The sequence below is a fragment of the Anser cygnoides genome, chromosome 3 (assembly GCF_040182565.1).
Source record: "Anser cygnoides isolate HZ-2024a breed goose chromosome 3, Taihu_goose_T2T_genome, whole genome shotgun sequence".
Taxonomy (NCBI): Eukaryota; Metazoa; Chordata; class Aves; order Anseriformes; family Anatidae; genus Anser; species Anser cygnoides.
This window is the reverse complement of record NC_089875.1, coordinates 115,308,274-115,326,546: the sequence shown is the minus strand read 5'-3', so window position 1 is coordinate 115,326,546 and position 18,273 is coordinate 115,308,274. Positions and strand designations below refer to the sequence as shown.

Below are 18,273 nucleotides of genomic sequence, written 5' to 3'. Positions count from 1 at the left end.
TAAATAAAGGCGGCTAACTGGAATGTTAGGTAAAAGCCAGGTTTTCATAGGCTCCTTCTATTTTAATATTTAAAATAAAAGGGGCTCTAGGGGGTGATTCAGATCTCTCTGTTGACTAGTGAGTGTAATTACTTTTCTAACTTGACCCCTTAGTCACATACCTAATGTCAAGTAAGCTGAATCTGGGTATTTGGTTCCCAATGTTCAGTTTTATTAGCTTGTGTGTAAACTGGTATGCAGTGGTTTTATGCTTAATTACTTAGTTTTAAATGTTTTAGAGTTCAAAACAGTGTGGTAGATTTTTCATGGATTGCAAACCAGTTTAATTTTCATCTTGACTGTTCAGTCTTAATGAATTTTTAAAGCATACATGGTAAGTAGTTTTTTGTAGTCCCCAGCACGTTGACATAAAATAATTAAATGATACAGCTAACAGTCACAAGCATTTGTTTAGAAAGCTTTTATCATTAGATAATTTTACTTTACTGGAACATTCATATACAAAATACCAGAAACATGAATCATTTCCTAGTCCACAAAAATGTTATTTCTCACAAGGGATAACAACAATTTCTTAGTTTAAATATCACTGTTTCTTCTAATTAGATCTTTCGTGAAGCTCGAAGAACAGTACCGAGTGTTGTTTACATGCCTCATATTGGTGATTGGTGGGAAGCTGTCAGTGAAACTGTGAGAGCTACTTTTCTAACTTTGCTGCAAGATATACCATCTTTTTCCCCTATATTTCTACTGTCTACCTCTGAGTCCATGTATAGTGAATTGCCTGAAGAGGTAAGTTTATTGTGGAAGGAAGCATTATTAGGGATGTATGTGCATTATTAGGGATATATGTGCCATGACACGTTATGGTCATGTAAAAAACACCGTTTTGCACTGTTTTTCGCACTTAATTTAAAATACGTCTAACCGAAAATGTAATGCTGATACAAAGTTTGTAATTTTCTTTCGTGGGAGGTGTACTTCCACGCTACCGATTTTCATAATCTCCATTCTACTTTGCTGAGAAGACAAGGTAGTTCTTGAACTACACTTGCTGTTTAGAAGTGACAATGTTCCTATAAGGGAACCACAGTGGGTTTCTTGAAGGCCATGATGGAATTCCTATAACATACCTGGTTACAAATGCACATCTAGACGAAGCTAAGGAAAAACTTGCCTGGGAAAAACTCCAATGTAACTATGTGCTCATGTAGTTTAAAGGTTTAACTTAATTAACATTTCTGAAGTTTAGAATGTTTATATATATATATATACACACTTTTTCTATGTTTTTTCTCAATATTTTCTTTAATTATTCACCTACTCTTTCTCTTCTTCTTACTGCAAAGTTGACCATTGCTAGGATCATGGGCTGCTTCGGGTTTAGTTATTACAGTAAATTCTGTGAGAACTATATGCATTTGTTTTCCCTAGGCTGTGTGTCTGCAGCTTTGGGTAGAGTTTACTATATATTCTATCTTCTTTACTATCTTATTTCCTGTAGTTAATTTTGAAAAGTTTGTGACTAGTGTTTTAGTATGGTCACTAATCGTGTTGTTTGGAGTGGAGGCTCAGTTTTCATGTAGCATTATTTTCTTTCTAGGTGAAATGTATTTTCAGAATCCAGTATGAAGAGGTTTTTTATATTCAAAGACCAACTGAAGAAGACAGATTACAGTTTTTCAAAAGGTTAATTCTTGATGAGGCAGCAATGCCCCCACCAAGAAGGAAACAGGCTGGTAAACTAAATTACAGTCAAACCAATAATAATGTTATCTCAGTGTTTTGTTTTGTGATACTTAACTTTTTCAAAACTTAGGGGTAAATGACGGTGTAATTAATATGTGACAGTGTTTCGGTGCCCAGAATAAATTTCTTGCATGTTACTTTGGGGGTGGCTTGGAGGAATTATGATTATCCATTTTAGAAAATGGAGAACTGGGGGGCTTAAGGGTGTATCGATGAGGCAGATTAAATGTATTTTCAGATAATGCCACTCCAAATTTCATTGTACACTGTTAATACTTTCATTGTCTGACTTGTTTTTTTCCCTAGCTCTTCATGCTATGGAAGTTCTTCCGCTTGCACTGCCCTGTCCTGCCCGTGAGCTGTCAGAAGCAGAAAAACAGCGAATGGAGGACCAGGAAGAGAACACGTTGAGAGAGCTGCGATTGTTTCTCAGGGATGTTACCAAGAGGCTGGCCACAGACAAACGCTTTAACATCTTCAGCAAACCGGTGGATATTGAAGAGGTCTTGTTTCAGTAATGTGCAAACAATGAAGTTGAAACTATTAGGAAAAGAATACCAATTTTAAAAGGGAAATGGATAATTTAATAGGCAAAACAAATGTTTTAGCCATGATCTTTTCTATCTAAAATGCTAGTTTTAGCTGATGAGATAGTCACAGCCTCATGAACTGTGATGCAAGCAGTTCAAGCATCTTCTTTGGCTGTACCAGTGACCTATTGAAAAAACGTGTCCATTCCTGTCAATTTTCTAACTGAAGTCAGCATTTAAAAATGCCACTCGTATCCCTACTAGTAGTCTTGAAATATTTGAAAGCATAAGTACCATTCTTTAATGAAAGCTCTTACAACATAATAATCCAATATGCATGATAATATTGGGAAAGTGATCTGTGTTCCATAGCATATTGAGTGTTAATAGTATTATTGAATAATTTCAGCAGTAATGCTAGTGGATGCCATTAATTGCCGATGGTAGCACGTTATAAGGCATTATCTGGTCGAGTGTGGAGTGTATGCACCTAACTGATAAGAGAGTTTGATCTGCAAATCTATTTTCAGATGCTAGTATATGAAATGAATATGGTTTAGCCTGACTTTCAAATCAAATGCTTGCCCACTGCAAGCTTTGCAAGCTTGTTAATTAGAGATTTTTTTGTTCTTTTTAGTTGTTTGTTTCTCGCGAGATATTTCTTTTGGAAGCCATTGAGAGGCAAATATGGGACATTTAAAGTACAGCATTGTAAAAAGCAGATTTGCAGTGTAAATTCCACATGGACTAAAGTGGCATCTTTTTATTGTCCCATGCAGTCCTCTTAATGTGAGCTTTCCTCAGAGTTGTTTAACTGCTTTTGAAAGACCGACGAGCTCTTGAACGTGGCAGCTTACAGTGTAAGCGTGGTCAGAGGAGTAACGATTTTTAGTTTTTACTATGAAACTGCTTAGGAGGTCCATTATAGGGACCCCTTCATACTCATATGAAAGGTAGTTTCTTCCCCCAAACATCTTGCAGTCAAAACATGCATGAATAGGGGCATGGGGAAAACAAAAACAGTCTTGATTTTGTAGATGGAGAAATGAAATGTGAATTTGTTATTTAAAGACTTGCCAAAAATCCTGCTAATACATGACAGCACTAGAAATTAAATGTAGTCCTTTTTGTCCCACTTGGTGCTTTTAAGCAGAGATCTATCCTGTTGTACAAGAGCCTGTCTGCTTGACTTTCTGAGGAAATGCGTTAAGCTCGTTCCGCTCCTGCTTGCATTGCAGAGGGAACGCTGCTATGTGACAAGTCAAGGATTTTTCTGACTAATTTAACAGCAATGTTTACAATTTCCAGTGATGATTCTTTCTGATGATGAGCTAATGAGAAGAGGAAGCCTATGGCTTGGCTTTCCAATCACCGAACTAATTACCATCATGTTTCTGTAGAGGGAAACATAAGGAGAATTTTCCATTGAATTAAAAATAAAAATTATCATTTCAATTTTTCATCATAAATTTTAAGTTGTATATTTAAGGAATCGATGATAGACTGCTGTCCACTGAAGTAAAGCATTCATGTTAGTAATATATTTTAGTGTGAATATCTACAGATACTTTTTGAAAAACAAACAAAACTTGCAGAGCCATTGCTGTTTGATCTGAATATGTATTCAACTGTTTGGTATTTTGGCAGCCACCGTCATACAGGGGTGGTTTCAAAAGGGAAAAAAAACACAATGCTGCTCCTGAGGCTGCCAGTATTTTTAATTGATTGTAATCTTATTTGCATTGAAACATGCAACTGTAAGGTTTTTCTTCCTTGAAGTAAATAACAAATTCATAGCTTTTTTTTTTTGGTGAACTTTGTTACAGCAGCTGTGCTGATACATATGACTGTCAAGCTTTAGCCCCTTACGGTACCATTAATTATGTTAAATACTTCTCAGTGTACCCTAGTGGATGCTAAATTTCCATTTATGAGCTAAGCTTGTAGTAATCTGTGAACTCTGACACAGTGCTTTCTCTTTAGACTGCCCTTCTGTAAAGTCAGTGTAATGTCTTCAATCAATAAAACCTGACTGTGTTTTTATACAGGGGGTTGAAGGAACTAATTAACAGAATATACTTAAAAGATTATAATTTGATTGTTTGCTTTAATGAGAACTTAGAAGGTGAATAAAATACAGCTTTCCTTGTTTTGCTAGTTTTTCTTAGGGTTTTGAGTTAGGCTGGTTGTTTTTTCCTTTCTAGCTCAATACAATGTTATAACACTGTAAAAAGCACACCACAGTTAAAATGCTGTGCCTCAAAAATACCATTAAATCCGTTTTGAAAGATAAATCGGTGAGCTACTGAAGGTATGGTAATTTTGGAAGTCCTGTGTTTTATTTAGTCTGATAAGACTTCCATTTTCAGCATGAATTTTATTTATTAGTGAACCTGTGTTTAGTTAATGTATTAGAGCCAAGTATGTGGAATGCGTAAGGGTGTAAAGATGTGAAAGTGGCAGTGTTCAGATACGGTCCTGTGTCATTTCTGTATGCTGTTTGATTATAGGTTTCAGATTACCTTGAAGTTATCAAAGAGCCGATGGACCTATCAACAGTAATAACCAAAATTGATAAACACAACTATTTAACAGCCAAGGATTTCCTAACAGATATTGATCTGATCTGCAGCAATGCATTGGAGTACAATCCAGACAAAGATCCTGGAGGTAAGATTTACTTCATTTTCAGCCTATCTAAACTGAAAGCCTGGTATTCAATCAAGTACTCGGTTACTATTTGAACATCTAAATAAGCTGCATGTTATATAACAATTAGGATAAGCAAACTAATTTCCTAAGGGTCTGTGCTTTTAGTGTTCTAAGTCATTTGGAGCACTGGGGGACGTTATAAGAGCTACAACACTTAGAGTTGTTTTCTAATAAAATAGGTTTTGTAGTTCCTTTTTAAATTTGCTCCTTTTCAGCGAATTGACTTTGTATGTGCAACAAAAAAGCAGTGTAATTTGGAGAGCTCTGTAGAGAATCCTGCACACAATCTGGCAGTGGTCTGCTTTTATTTCCTTATTGGATTAGGATATGAAATGCACCCACAGAAATTAAGAGCTATCTGTTTGGGGATAGAAATAAAGCAAGATAAATCATCAGGCAAGGAAGTCAGTTGCAGCTGGTTAGGAGAGATTTAGAAGCTATTGTCTTGACAAAGTATCACGCTGTGCTTTCAGCTCAAATTTATAGAACGAAATGCATGTAGAAGCTGCTCACGCTCAAAACAGACGAAGGAGCATACTGCGTACGTTTTGCGAGGGCTACCTTATAGCATCCCTTGTCAAAAGAAAGCTTTTCAATTGACAGCTTCCAGAATCACCAATAGGACATTTAAAAATGCAAAAGGAATGCCCTTTAATGTAGTTGTATTTAATATTTGTGATACCTGGAAATCTGAGTCCTTCTGCAAATGCAGTACAATGCATTTAAAAGTTCATTTAAAATCAATTTAAAGGATTTAATTGCATTTCGAGAAATCGTTTTAGAAGGTTATAGCCTGATTGCCCGCATTTTTCGTTTTGAATTTTTGATTTCATTGGGGCTCCGCAAATGTCTTGTATGTGGATTAGATATAGTAGAGTCTAGTCAAATAGAAAGTTTTGAAATTTGCTGTTGATCAACAGATGAGTTCCCTGTAGCTGCAATAGTTCCGTTAGATTTCCTTTATTATTTTGCTAACAGACATTAGGTTTCAGGTTAGAGTTGTACTCTGTATAATTATTTCTCTAACCAAGACTTCTCGGTTATGTTTTTCTTTCTTGTTCTCCTTTTTCATGTACTTCTAAGCTGTAAAGTGAATGTTGAGAACACTGATACACTTGGTTATTTTCAAAATCATGGTGTAATTCTAGATGTCAGAGCTTGCTATCATAGTGTGGATTTGCAGTTTGTGTGTGATTTGAAATGGAATTAATCTAATTTCAAGCAGATTCATACAAAAATATTTTGCAGAGTAATTCCTGTAATGTCAGATCTTAGCTTTGCACCGCCAGTGTCAGGTCAGAGTTCCTGTCATCAGGTTGTGATGCCCGAAGTTGTGTTTTACTTGTTTCATGTGCCTTTTGAACCCAGTGCTAGCTCAAAGCTGTAGAATAGTAACTATTTCTTCAATTTAGGATGCATTTTGCATTACAACTGAAAAAAAAAAATAAAAAAAAAAAAACACTGATAGAATTCAGCAAAAGGCTCAATGTGTTCTTGATAACGTTTCTTGAGGACTTCTAATGCGTAATTGATGTGAACTAATCAAAGCTGTGACGGGCACTTGGGATTCTCTGAGTGTCTCTGAAAAGTGCCTGTTGAGATGGTGAGGACTATGAGACGTACCTCCTGCATGCAGCTGACATATGTTTGTGACTTAATGATGGGCTTTGGGAAAAGCTGGCATTAATATACATCCTTTGTTCTCATTCTTAGACCATTTGGAATTGTGGGCTTGGCTAATTTTCACAGAATTACAGAATGTTAGGGAGTGGAAGGGACCTTCAAAGATCATCTAGTCCAGTCCCTCTGCTGGAGCAGGGACACCTAGATCAGGTCACACAGGAACGTGTCCAGGCGGGTTTTGAATGCCTTCAGGGAAGGAGACTCCACAACTTCTGGGCAGCCTGTTCCAGTGCTCTGTCACCCTCCCCATGAAAAAATTTCTTCTCGTATTTAAGCGGAACCTCCTATGTTCCAGCTTGCACCCATTGCCCCTTGTCCAATCATTGCATGTCACCGCAAAGAGCCTGGCTCTGTCCTGGCACTCACCCTTTACATATTTATAAACATTAATAAGGTCACCCTTCAGTCTCCTTTTCTCCAAGCTAAAGAGATCCAGCTCCCTCAGCCTTTCCTCGTAAGGGAGATGCTCCACTCCCTTAATCATCCTTGTGGCTCTGCGCTTGGACTCTCTCAAGCAGTTCCCTGTCCTTCCTGAACTGAGGGGCCCAGAACTGGACACAATAACAATGGGCTTATAAAACTCATAGGCGGGCCTTCCACCACATCCTTGCCTACCTCTCCTTCAGGATCCAAGGCCTCAAACCTATTACGGAGGGGCACTTGGGGAAATGAGGTAGGTAGGGAGGGGGGTTGCCTGCGACACAGAACTGGGACTCGCTTCCAACCCTTCTCATCTTTTTGGTCCCCTCCCTCTGCCCAACAGCGACAGGGAAGGGGCTCCACCACCCTATACTTTGAAGTCAGATCTATGCAGGATCATAACACAAATCTGTGGTTCAGTGTGGGAGAAACATAGCAAAAACAGCTTGAGGAACCACGTAGTGGTAGAACTTTTCATTGATCTTGTCCAAAGAGGAAGAATTTTTGGAAATAACATGGGGAACCAAAATAGGGCTATTCTAGTTTTTCATGCCTTTGGGACTGCGCTGGGACAAATGGATCTGGCTATTTCTTTGTTCAGTTTTAGATTGGAGTTTCTCTTCGTTGAGAAGGTAATTGAAAGATCGTTCTAGCATCTGCATTGTCACAGACTGATGATATATTGCTCTTCTGGCATATAAGATTTCTTGAGGTTTTTGAATGAATGCAGTGCTGAAACAGCACATCATTTCTATTCTGAGTAAGCATTATATGTGTTCAAATCCATTAACTGTTTATTTAAGCTATAAATTTCAATTTTTAAAAAATCTAGGCATATATTCTTGCATCTTTCATGCGTGAGTTTGTAGAAGAATCATGCTGTACCTGGTTATGTTCATTTTGGAAAGGCGATGAGTACCAGTTTTTATATGCAGTACAGATACTCAAAACTGGCTTCTCCTCAACCCCCCTCTTCCACTCCCTGTATTTTGCTATAAAATTGCAGGAGCTTTTTGTAGGAGAACTGTTCTTTGCCCTTCATTGTTTGACACCTTGTTTGCAGCAACAATGAAGGAATAACCTTTGTGGATTAGACATATTAGCATTTACATCTTCGCGTTGTCTGTGGGAAAGCCTTGTCTATCACAGGACATGAGAAAAGCAGTAACTCAATCAAATACTCCCATCAAAAGATCCAAAATAACATTTGCCAACGTTGGATGTGCGCAAGTCGATGGGGCCGGATGGGATCCACCCAAGGGTACTGAGAGAACTGGCGGAGGAGCTGGCCGAGCCGCTTTCCATCATTTATCGGCAGTCCTGGCTATCGGGGGAGGTCCCGGTTGACTGGTGGCTAGCCAATGTGACGCCCATCTATAAGAAGGGCCGGAGGGCAGACCCGGGGAACTATAGGCCTGTCAGTTTGACCTCAGTGCCGGGGAAGCTCATGGAGCAGATTATCTTGAGGGTCATCACGCGGCACTTGCAGGGCAAGCAGGCGATCAGGCCCAGTCAGCATGGGTTTATGAAAGGCAGGTCCTGCTTGACGAACCTGATCTCCTTCTATGACCAAGTGACGCGCTTGGTGGATGAGGGAAAGGCTGTGGACGTGGTCTACCTTGACCTCAGTAAGGCTTTTGACACCGTTCCCCACAACATTCTCCTCGAGAAACTGGCTGCTCGGGGCTTGGACTGGTGTACGCTTCGCTGGGTTAGAAACTGGCTGGATGGCCGGGCCCAGAGAGTTGTGGTGAATGGAGTCAAATCTGGTTGGAGGCCGGTCACTAGTGGAGTCCCCCAGGGCTCGGTACTGGGGCCGGTCCTCTTTAATATCTTTATTGATGATCTGGATGAGGGCGTCCAGTGCACCCTCAGTAAGTTTGCAGATGACACCAAGCTAAGTGCGTGTGTCGATCTGCTCGAGGGCAGGAAGGCTCTGCAGGAGGATCTGGATAGGCTGGAGCGATGGGCTGAGGTCAACTGCATGAAGTTCAACAAGGCCAAGTGCCGGGTCCTGCACCTGGGCTGCAACAACCCCAAGCAGAGCTACAGGCTGGGAGATGAGTGGCTGGAAAGCTGCCTGGCCGAGAGGGACCTGGGAGTATTGGTGGATAGTCGGCTGAATATGAGCCAGCAGTGTGCTCAGGTGGCCAAGAAGGCCAACGGCATCCTGGCCTGTATAAGAAGCAGTGTGGCCAGCAGGTCGAGGGAAGTGATTGTGCCCCTGTACTCGGCTCTGGTGAGGCCGCACCTCGAGTACTGTGTTCAGTTTTGGGCCCCTCGCTACAGGAAGGACATGGACGTGCTCGAGCGAGTCCAGAGAAGGGCGACCAAGCTTGTGAGGGGTCTGGAGAACAAGTCTTACGAGGAGCGGCTGAGGGAGCTGGGCTTGTTCAGCCTGGAGAAGAGGAGGCTCAGGGGCGACCTCATCGCTCTCTACAGTTACCTGAAAGGAGGCTGTAGAGAGGTGGGGGTTGGTCTATTCTCCCACGTGCCTAGTGACAGGACGAGGGGGAATGGGCTAAAGTTGCGACAGGGGAGTTTTAGGTTGGATGTTAGGAAGTACTTCTTTACCGAAAGGGTTATTAAGCATTGGAACGGGCTGCCCAGGGAGGTGGTGGAGTCACCATCCCTGGAGGTCTTTAAAAGACGTTTAGATGTAGAGCTTAGGGATATGGTTTAGTGGAGTACTTAGTGTTAGGTCGGAGGTTGGACTCGATGATCTTGAGGTCTCTTCCAACCTAGAGAAATCTGTGAATCTGTGAAACGTGGAATCACATCGTGGTGTTTCTTCAGCAAAAAGGCTGCTCTAAACTTGGGAAACTGTACCTCTATATTGTTCGATATAAAACAGCCCGTGGTATAGTAATCTATGGTAGCATGAATGAATTTGTGCTTACACTAATGGTGCTTCATGGTAGGGTAATATAACTACTATGTTAAAGGGGAGTAGAATTGTAAGTACGGTATGCTGGTATGACTGTACAAACGTGGTTTTGGGGAGGGTTGTTTCAACAGTAAGCTTCTAATCAAAATCTGAAACCTAACGTAAACCCTTTTCTCTCACTAGAGCTTCAAAGTCTAGAGGCTTTTTTTCCCCTCCTTTTGGGAGGACATGTTAAACTTTATTTTCTGACTGACTTTTTAAAATCTAGCATCGCAAAACTACATCTGCGAACGATGCAGATGTATTTTTTGCAATCGTAAAACAAAATGCTTCACTGATACATGCGGGTAAAAAAGATTCTAGTTTCCAGTCAATTTAAACAGTAGTAGATTTCCCCAGAAAACATATGTAGGGCTCAATTGGGCGGGATGCTGGTATTCTTTTTGACTCGGCAGTTTTTCGATCTGTAAAATTTTCTGTTTCTAAGGTTATAAGCCATGTTTAATAAATGTTCATTGATATTCTTAATTGTTGTCTTTAGTGATTATTAAAACAGATTAAATCTGCAAATTATGTTGTAGACATTAATATTGGTGTTTGCTGTTGAAGTATCTCCATCAGCTGGAAAAAGTAATTCAGTATGGATGAATTGACAAATTAAATACGTTTGTACTAAAAGTAAATAGTAAGTGTTGTAGATTTCATTGAAAAGCAGCATTCTAGATGTCAATTTTCTCCACATACAGGTTTACTTCCTAAGTTACAATTACTTTTCAAATTTCAAATACTTAAACAGTATTGGAAGAATTTCTTTTGTTTATTTCAAATACATGGGAACAGGTTTTCTCTGTACAAACGTTTTTTTTCATGAGTCACATGTAGGCTTCTGGTGTGGGCAGTACTTCTTGTCCTGTTCCCCAGGTAGACATGAGCTTCAAGTTTGCTACATTTTCATTTCTTGCCATTCTTTCTCAATGGATTTAAATGAGAAATAACAATTTGAGATCAGCAGTAATCTGTTCAAGCAAGATTTGGGATTTTCTAGTATTTGTTAAATATAAATTAAAGAATAAGGTTTGGAGGAAAAAAAACTGAGGAATGTAGTCCAGATCAACCTTACAGATTCAGGGGATGACAAATACAGTTTTGCAGGCAGTGTATGAAAGTTACTAGACCTCAGTGAGTAAATTTAATCCTGGACAAGTCTCTTTTTGAGACACCGCACTGTACTTAGTTATTCTGTTTAGTTCTGCCTTTGGAAACTGGCTAGACCTGCTGATTTTAGCAAGTTTCTAAGATCTGCAACTTGATACAAGTGTGTTCATCTTTCACTGTTTTCATTTGTTTTAGAAATGCCACTATTGATTAAATTAATAATTTGTACTTCTGAAAACTACCTTTAAATAGTTAGGTTGTAATTTTTGAGCATGCTATGGTATTGATCCGTCTCTATTTTCATACATTTATAATATTTTCTAGTTTCATCTATGTCAGTGTTGTAATATACAATACAAACCTACATACAAATGATAAAGTATTTTAATAAATGTGATAAAATTTACAAGTGTGCTGTCCTGTTTTCTAGATAAAATAATTAGACATAGAGCTTGTACGTTGAAGGACACTGCTCATGCTATCATTGCTGCTGAACTGGATCCAGAATTTAATAAGATGTGTGAAGAAATCAAGGAAGCGAGAAGAAAAAGAGGTATGTTTAGCTTCATTTATTATAGCACAATAGAAGTGAGATAGAAGACAATTTACAAATGTCCATATGAAAATTTAAATTTAAGATGAAAAATGGAGTGCACGTGGGACTCAGGCAGTACCCGTTAAAGGATGACTGAGCTCGAAACTTGCCTTCTTCCAGCTATGTGAGTTGGTCTGATACGGCACAATCCTTTTGTAAAGAAGGATGGATTGCCTATTGCTACAAGAATTACTGTAGAACACAGTGAACAGATAAACATTAGGACTGCTATGCTAAGTGAAGATGTGGTGACACCAAAGCTGCGTTCTAAAAACACCATGTAATGCAGTGTAGTAACAAATAAGAACAAGGTGAATGACATTTAAAACAGTGGATTTTCTGTTCGCCCTGCCACGTGCACAAAAGTACTTATGGTGATATTATGTTGACTTCTTGGATCAAGAAATACCTGTTAAATCCACACTGAGGGGAAAATGAGGTTGACAGTCTACTAGTCCCAAACCAGGAAATATAGCTCCCGCCATTGGAGGATATCAGTGACTTAATTTTTGTTTAAATCAGTGCAGTTGTTTTCAACTTGTAGTCTATAGACTTGCAAGGCTGTGGATGGCTTCTAAAGCGACCACAAGAGGTAATTGAAAACCCAAACATACTGCCAGCAGGGCTTCGTTTACATGAAAGTTTCTGTACCTCCTGGAATTTTTTTCTGAAAATTGAAAAAGGTTGAAAGCTACTGAAGTATAACATTACAATCAAAACTCGTGCTGATTTAAGGCTTACTGATTTCAGTAATTCTAGCTTTGCCTTGCTAAGTTGTTTTCTGCTTCAGCTCTTGCTTCGGTTTAAAAAGAAAAAAAAAAAAAAGGCGTTGATTTCTAGGTAGAATTTGGCCAGTCTTAACTGCTGTTTGCAGGTTCCTGAAATACTTTTGTCAGTAGACTGAAGACCCTTTATTAATAAATGTCTTTGAACTGTGCAAGTATCCGTAGGCTTTCTCTTCTTCAGGTTTAAACAGATAGAGTTCCTTTTATTTTCCCATTCAGTCATGCATTTTTGTCTAATTCTGTACAAGTTTCCAATGTGTGTCTTGGATTGTGGATAAGAGAACCAATTGTAACTCACCGCGGTTGTAAAATTGAACTAATATAATGCCTTCTTTTCTCTTCTGTACTTTCCTATTAAAAGTATAAGACTGTTCACAATTCTGGCCTTAGTGTCACGCTGAGAGCTATGCTCAGTTAATTATCCATTGTGAGTCCCCCATGATTGCAAAAGGTTATTGCTTCCGAGGTTAAAAGTAACTGTGTGTAAGAGCTCTTTGTTACAGAGGGTGACTGTATAGCTTGTAGTCGCTCCTTGCAAGCCTCCCAAGAGCTGACTGGAATGCTGCCCTCCTTTTAGTGGCAGCGACCAAATAATACAAACTTCTGGGGGCAAAACCTGCTGATCCTGTTGCAAGAGGTGGGTGTTCAGAAGTTGTAATTAAGGCTGATGTTGTCATGCTATGAACTTTTTACATCAGAAGAAGCATACTGTTGGAGTCTGATGCTGGTAAGTGGACCTTCAGATACAGGTTTATGACTAGCAGCAGCAGTTTGTGGCTGACAAGAGCTGACATATGACAGTGGATGGGCTTCCAAGTGCATTTCAGACATTGGCATACAGGCTGTTACAGTGTCACAGATAACCTGCAAGTCATGTTTCAAAGAGGCTTGTCCTTTTGGACTACATTCTGTTCATTTCATGAACAAATGAGCCCTGGATGGTCCAGTAGCAGAGTGCGGAAGGCCAAGAACACATACTGGATTGGCAAGGACAGAAGACTTAGAATGCGTGGAAGATGTGTTAGATTAACTGGTTCTGAATGAAGAAAAAACATGCAGCTCTTGAGGTACGAGGAAAACTCAAGCTGAAAGACGAGCCCAAGAGATTGTCCTGTCCCTGGAGCATGAGGATTGTCAAATTCTGTGATGTAGAACATCAAGAAGATAGCACTTCAAGCATGTAATCTTGGAACTGGTTGTTGTAGTGGATGGAAGGCATGCGAAAACTGATCAACCTTGCTATTACTTCCATTTTGCCTGACAGAATATGCTCAGCAAGACAATAGACCCATAAAATCACAATGCATCTACTGTTCTAGGCTTCTGACATACCCTGCTTAGAGCACAAGGGACAATGAAGGCATGTGCTTGTATTTTCTGCTTTTGATTGGATGTCCACAAGGCTGTTAAGGGACTTCTGTTTTCTTCGTTGGATTAATTACCAGAAGGCCAGGTATAGGAGTGATCTCCAGATGGCATTCCGTTCCTCTACTTCACAATAAGAGTGTGCTTGGAAATAGTGAAATGTTTCAGTGTGGAAATAGTTGGGGGGAAAAAAAACAACCAAACAAACAAACAAAAAAAAATTGTGTAAGCAGTGTAGACAAAGATTTTTGTGCAACCGGTTACCTACATGCAAGGGTCATTACTCATACCAGGCTGTTCGCCTGAGTGGAGCTACCCAATGAAATCATGCTGAAATTGGCAGCCAGCCTTGTTTGTGACTAGTATACAAGACTGTGTGGGTAACTGAATGCCGAAGTAGTTCTTTTTAATATAAACAAGAGATTTCCAAGCAAGGCCTTAAATGAATGTTGAGACTGAGGTCATAGAGAGTGGGCATCATGGTATAATGTACAACGGGCCTTTTTTTGCCCTGGAGCACCCTAAGCATCTCTCTTAATCTTCTTTTAAAGATGAATTCCTTCCTTTAATGTGTAAAGTCTGATGGAAGAAAAGAGACTTCGTGTCCGTGTTTCACCGCATAGGTGTCTGGACTCAGCTTGTTCAAGGATCTTACCATAAAGCCTTACCGGAATTAAAATTTTTAGCCTGCCAGCAGGACCCTTGTGAAAGAAGGGCAAAAATGCCAATGTTGGACTATGAGGGGGGCAAGTCCAGATATTTGCCACGTGAGTCTACTAGCAGCTCATGGACTGAGTATACAATTTGCATTAATACCAGCTCAGAAGAGGTTGAAGTAGTGTTATAGTCTGAGATTGAGTCAGGGTAGATGGATGTGACCATCAGAAAGGAAGCTTATCCTCTTGACAGGAAGAACACGCCTCAAACTCAGATCTTGGCCAACATTTTCTTGGTTAAGTTTGGAAGGACTTCAACATTCAGTGTGAGATTTGGATGGAATCGAGCAAGCTGATTATCTGTGAGGCTACTGACAAATTCTCTGGCAATTTTCTGAAGTGTTTCTGATCTCAGAGGAGTTTAGAAGGCCAATGACACGCATTGTAGGCTTTTTAAACTTTCCCCAGTTGGAAAGCCATTGATTTTTCTGAATTGTGCCATTTATTAGCTCTTAATTTATTTCCAGGAACTACTGAAGATAAGGCTAAAAAGTTCTCTATCCATTTTCTTCACAATTATCTTGGCAAGTTGTTTAGCAATCGTACATAGCTTTAAAATGGAAGGTATTTTCTGCATCGCTTTTTTTTTTCACCACAATTCCAAACAGAATTATGTATTGAATAGATGTACCTTTTCTATACTTTTGTCAGATCTTCTATTTTTTTATTTAGTACTGGGACTGGTGACCAGTCTCAAAGTACTGCAGTGTAACAAAATGATAAACTGTGTAATAGAATTAGTGTCTAGAAGTTAAACTAGAATCTCTTGTTCTTGTATTACAGAAATGAGGTGCTGTTGTTGAAAGAGTGTAAACCTAAGGATAACAAATTCTAAGTTGGTAAATCAAAAAATATGTATACTAGATTTTGGAATTTGCAGCTTCTTGTTGAAACCAGCAGATAACAAGGTAGAAGTGATGGGTGTTTTGAGTAAAAAAAAAAAAAAATATTTGATATGTAGCTTAAAATACTTTTACTAGTACCTAATAGCGTGTGCTTTACCTGTTAACTGTTAGGTGAGAGTTCCTTTGTGGATCTTTTCATTTCTGCTTCTGTCAGTTTTAGAGTTTCTTGCCTGCTCTTGGTCATTTTGTTCTGGCTACTTTTGGAGATGTTGTATGACATTTAAGATGACTTATAGTGGTGGATGGATAGCAAATTCTAGTGAAGTGTGAAACTGCAGAAGTATGTTTATATCTTTAATATGTGCGTAACCAATATGAAGCGCACATCTTTAGAATTTAAAAATCTTGGAAAATACTAGAAGCTATGAGATGAACTTGTATTACAGAAAGAACAACAGACTTTTTGTTAAAAGCAGAATCACATTTTCCTTAATCTCAGAGCTCATACTGACTCTGAAGTGGATCCATTTTACATAACATAGATCATGATGACAGTGCAAGTTTCTCTTCACGTACTCTTTTTGACACGGCATACCCCATGCCATTATGAATTGCTACTTATTTTAAATCATCTTGTTAAAATTAAGAAAGATTGAAACTGTCAATAAGAATTTGTTGTATAGAGGAAATGTAGATAAGAGTGCAATCTTTGGGGACCCAAGTGTGAGAAACAGTCATATTTTTCTAAGTCGTCAGAGCTGACAGTTTTAAGACCATGCAGCGAGTAAGTTGTTTTGTCAGTAGAAAACAAATATTCTTGATTCTAATCTTTCTTTTGAATGTCCAACTAAATATTAATTGATGTGTTCTTATTGCAGCATGGTATTCCAAATTTCTTTTAAAATTCAGTAGATTTTTTTCAGCTTGGTTTATTTAAATAGGTATGGTTATCTTCTGTATGCAGGCTTATCAGTAACAGCAGAACAAATAAATCCTCATGGTTCCACTGTACGGAAAACAGAAGCTAGAGTTGAAGAGGCATTTCGGAACAAACAAAAACCCACAATGACGGTGTGGCCCAACTCTGCAAATAAATGTGCATGTGAGTACCTTGGTTGAAAATTGTGCAAAATCGCAGACACCTCCAATGGCAAACGTTTCACATGTCTGTACTAATGCTTACTGATTATGCCCAAAAGTAATTTTAAGCATGAAACATGGAATTTTAAGAAATACTCTTTTTCTGACGGTAAGAAATTTCTGCCCAAGAAGCTGGAAAGAAATAGGATTTCTGTTTTCATAATAAAGAATAACTGTTTTTATAATGTTTTTATTACATTTTTAAAGGAAAAAAAGCTATTTTCTCTATAATATGAGGTGATCGCTTTTATCTGTTGGTTGAGTGTTGAGATTTATTTAGTGCATGTGTATATTGACAGGTATGTATCTGCATGCTGCATTATACTCTGTCACATGCACTAGTCACTTGCTGTCTGCAATGCATACATTATTATGCTAAAAGTTAGAAAAGCAGTTATAAATTTAACTGTATTTTCCTTTATGGGAATTGGCTTTCAAAAGTCACTACCAATTAATGGAGGATGTTAAGATACTCTTGATGCAGCCTACTGGATTAGTCCAATTACTTGGTCAAAATCTCTAGAATTGTGAGGAGTGTGTGACTGCTTAACTGTGTTGTAGGTAATTGAAGGCACTGCTAATTATTTTCAAGAGGTGAGTTGATTATAACAGGTAAATACAGTAGATTTTGTTAGATGAAAATAAAGTCCACAAGAATATGTATATGAGGGACATACTGATAGTTATACATGGCTTTCCTGCTTAAGATGGGGAATCTATTATTAACAGAAACATCAAATGGGTGCTTAATAGGCAAACTGCTACGTAGATTGGAGTAATCAAATTTATATTGGTCTTTGTCTTCACCCTGGTAACGCTTTTTTCTTGTATGAAAGTTTCTAGGTGTGGGGATAACTGCCCAGAACTGCATGATGTTTGTATATAAATGATAGCATTGATGTCAGATAGGTTAATTACAGGTGTATAATTTTATTTCCTCCAAGTGTAATTTTTTTCTGCTAAAGGAATTAAAGTCAACGGTACAGAGTTGCGGCTCGACTAAATTGATACATAATATATTGATGATGTCGATCAAAGCTATGCATTTGTTTGGCAAAACAGAGAGAAGGGGTTCTCAATGTTCTTAGTTTGCTCTGAAACCCGAGATCGTTAACTCTGGTTGATCTTTCCTGTCTGTGGGTGCTATGCAGCAAACAGGTGTGGTTGTACACGTTCAAGGCGGACATCTCTCTGGAAGAGAGGGCAGCTTTTAGTGGTTACTGTTGTATTAAAAAGGTCTTCTGCCTCTGCTATTCTTCATCTAGTGTTGTGGGTTCAGTGGTGACTCTTTGAAGACTAGAGCCATCAAGTGAAGGAACTTGCCAACTTTCCTGTTTATAAACAGAAAAGGAGCTAGTGTTAAGGCACCCTTTCTGCTAGCATTTTGGGGAGGTACATTATAAGACAAGAAAATTTGAGGCTTAGTGATGTTTGGGAATACAATCAAATGAAAATCTGCATTTTAAAGATGAGTCTGGGCAGGATGGCTACTGTAGGAGTGATGTGGTACATGTAGTAATCAAGAAGGAGAACCAGGAACTGATGAGCGGTCAGAAATCTACAGAAGGGATTCAGGTAGCACATGGGCACGCTTGAAGACTGATCTGGTAAGGTCAATAGAGACAGAAAAACTTGGAAGAGAAACAGTCTAGAAGAGGGGTTGGAGGCAGGAGCTAGGATAGAGTAAGAAC

The 18,273-nt window shown here is 38.9% G+C and overlaps 1 protein-coding gene across 3 annotated transcripts in view; it reads left to right on the top strand.

Moving 5' to 3' along the window:
• The window catches only part of ATAD2B (ATPase family AAA domain containing 2B), an 84,493-nt gene that overhangs the window by 44,117 nt on the left and 22,103 nt on the right, over positions 1–18,273 (top strand). For 2 of the 3 annotated variants that reach the window (XM_048065687.2, XM_066995008.1), the window contains exons 19-24: positions 607–792; positions 1,604–1,739; positions 2,056–2,252; positions 4,790–4,949; positions 11,567–11,689; positions 16,407–16,544. In XM_048065687.2, coding sequence (XP_047921644.2) covers positions 607–792; positions 1,604–1,739; positions 2,056–2,252; positions 4,790–4,949; positions 11,567–11,689; positions 16,407–16,544 — 940 coding nt within the window. The remainder of the gene's footprint in view (positions 1–606; positions 793–1,603; positions 1,740–2,055; positions 2,253–4,789; positions 4,950–11,566; positions 11,690–16,406; positions 16,545–18,273) is intronic. The other variant, XM_048065688.2, reaches the window with a different exon arrangement.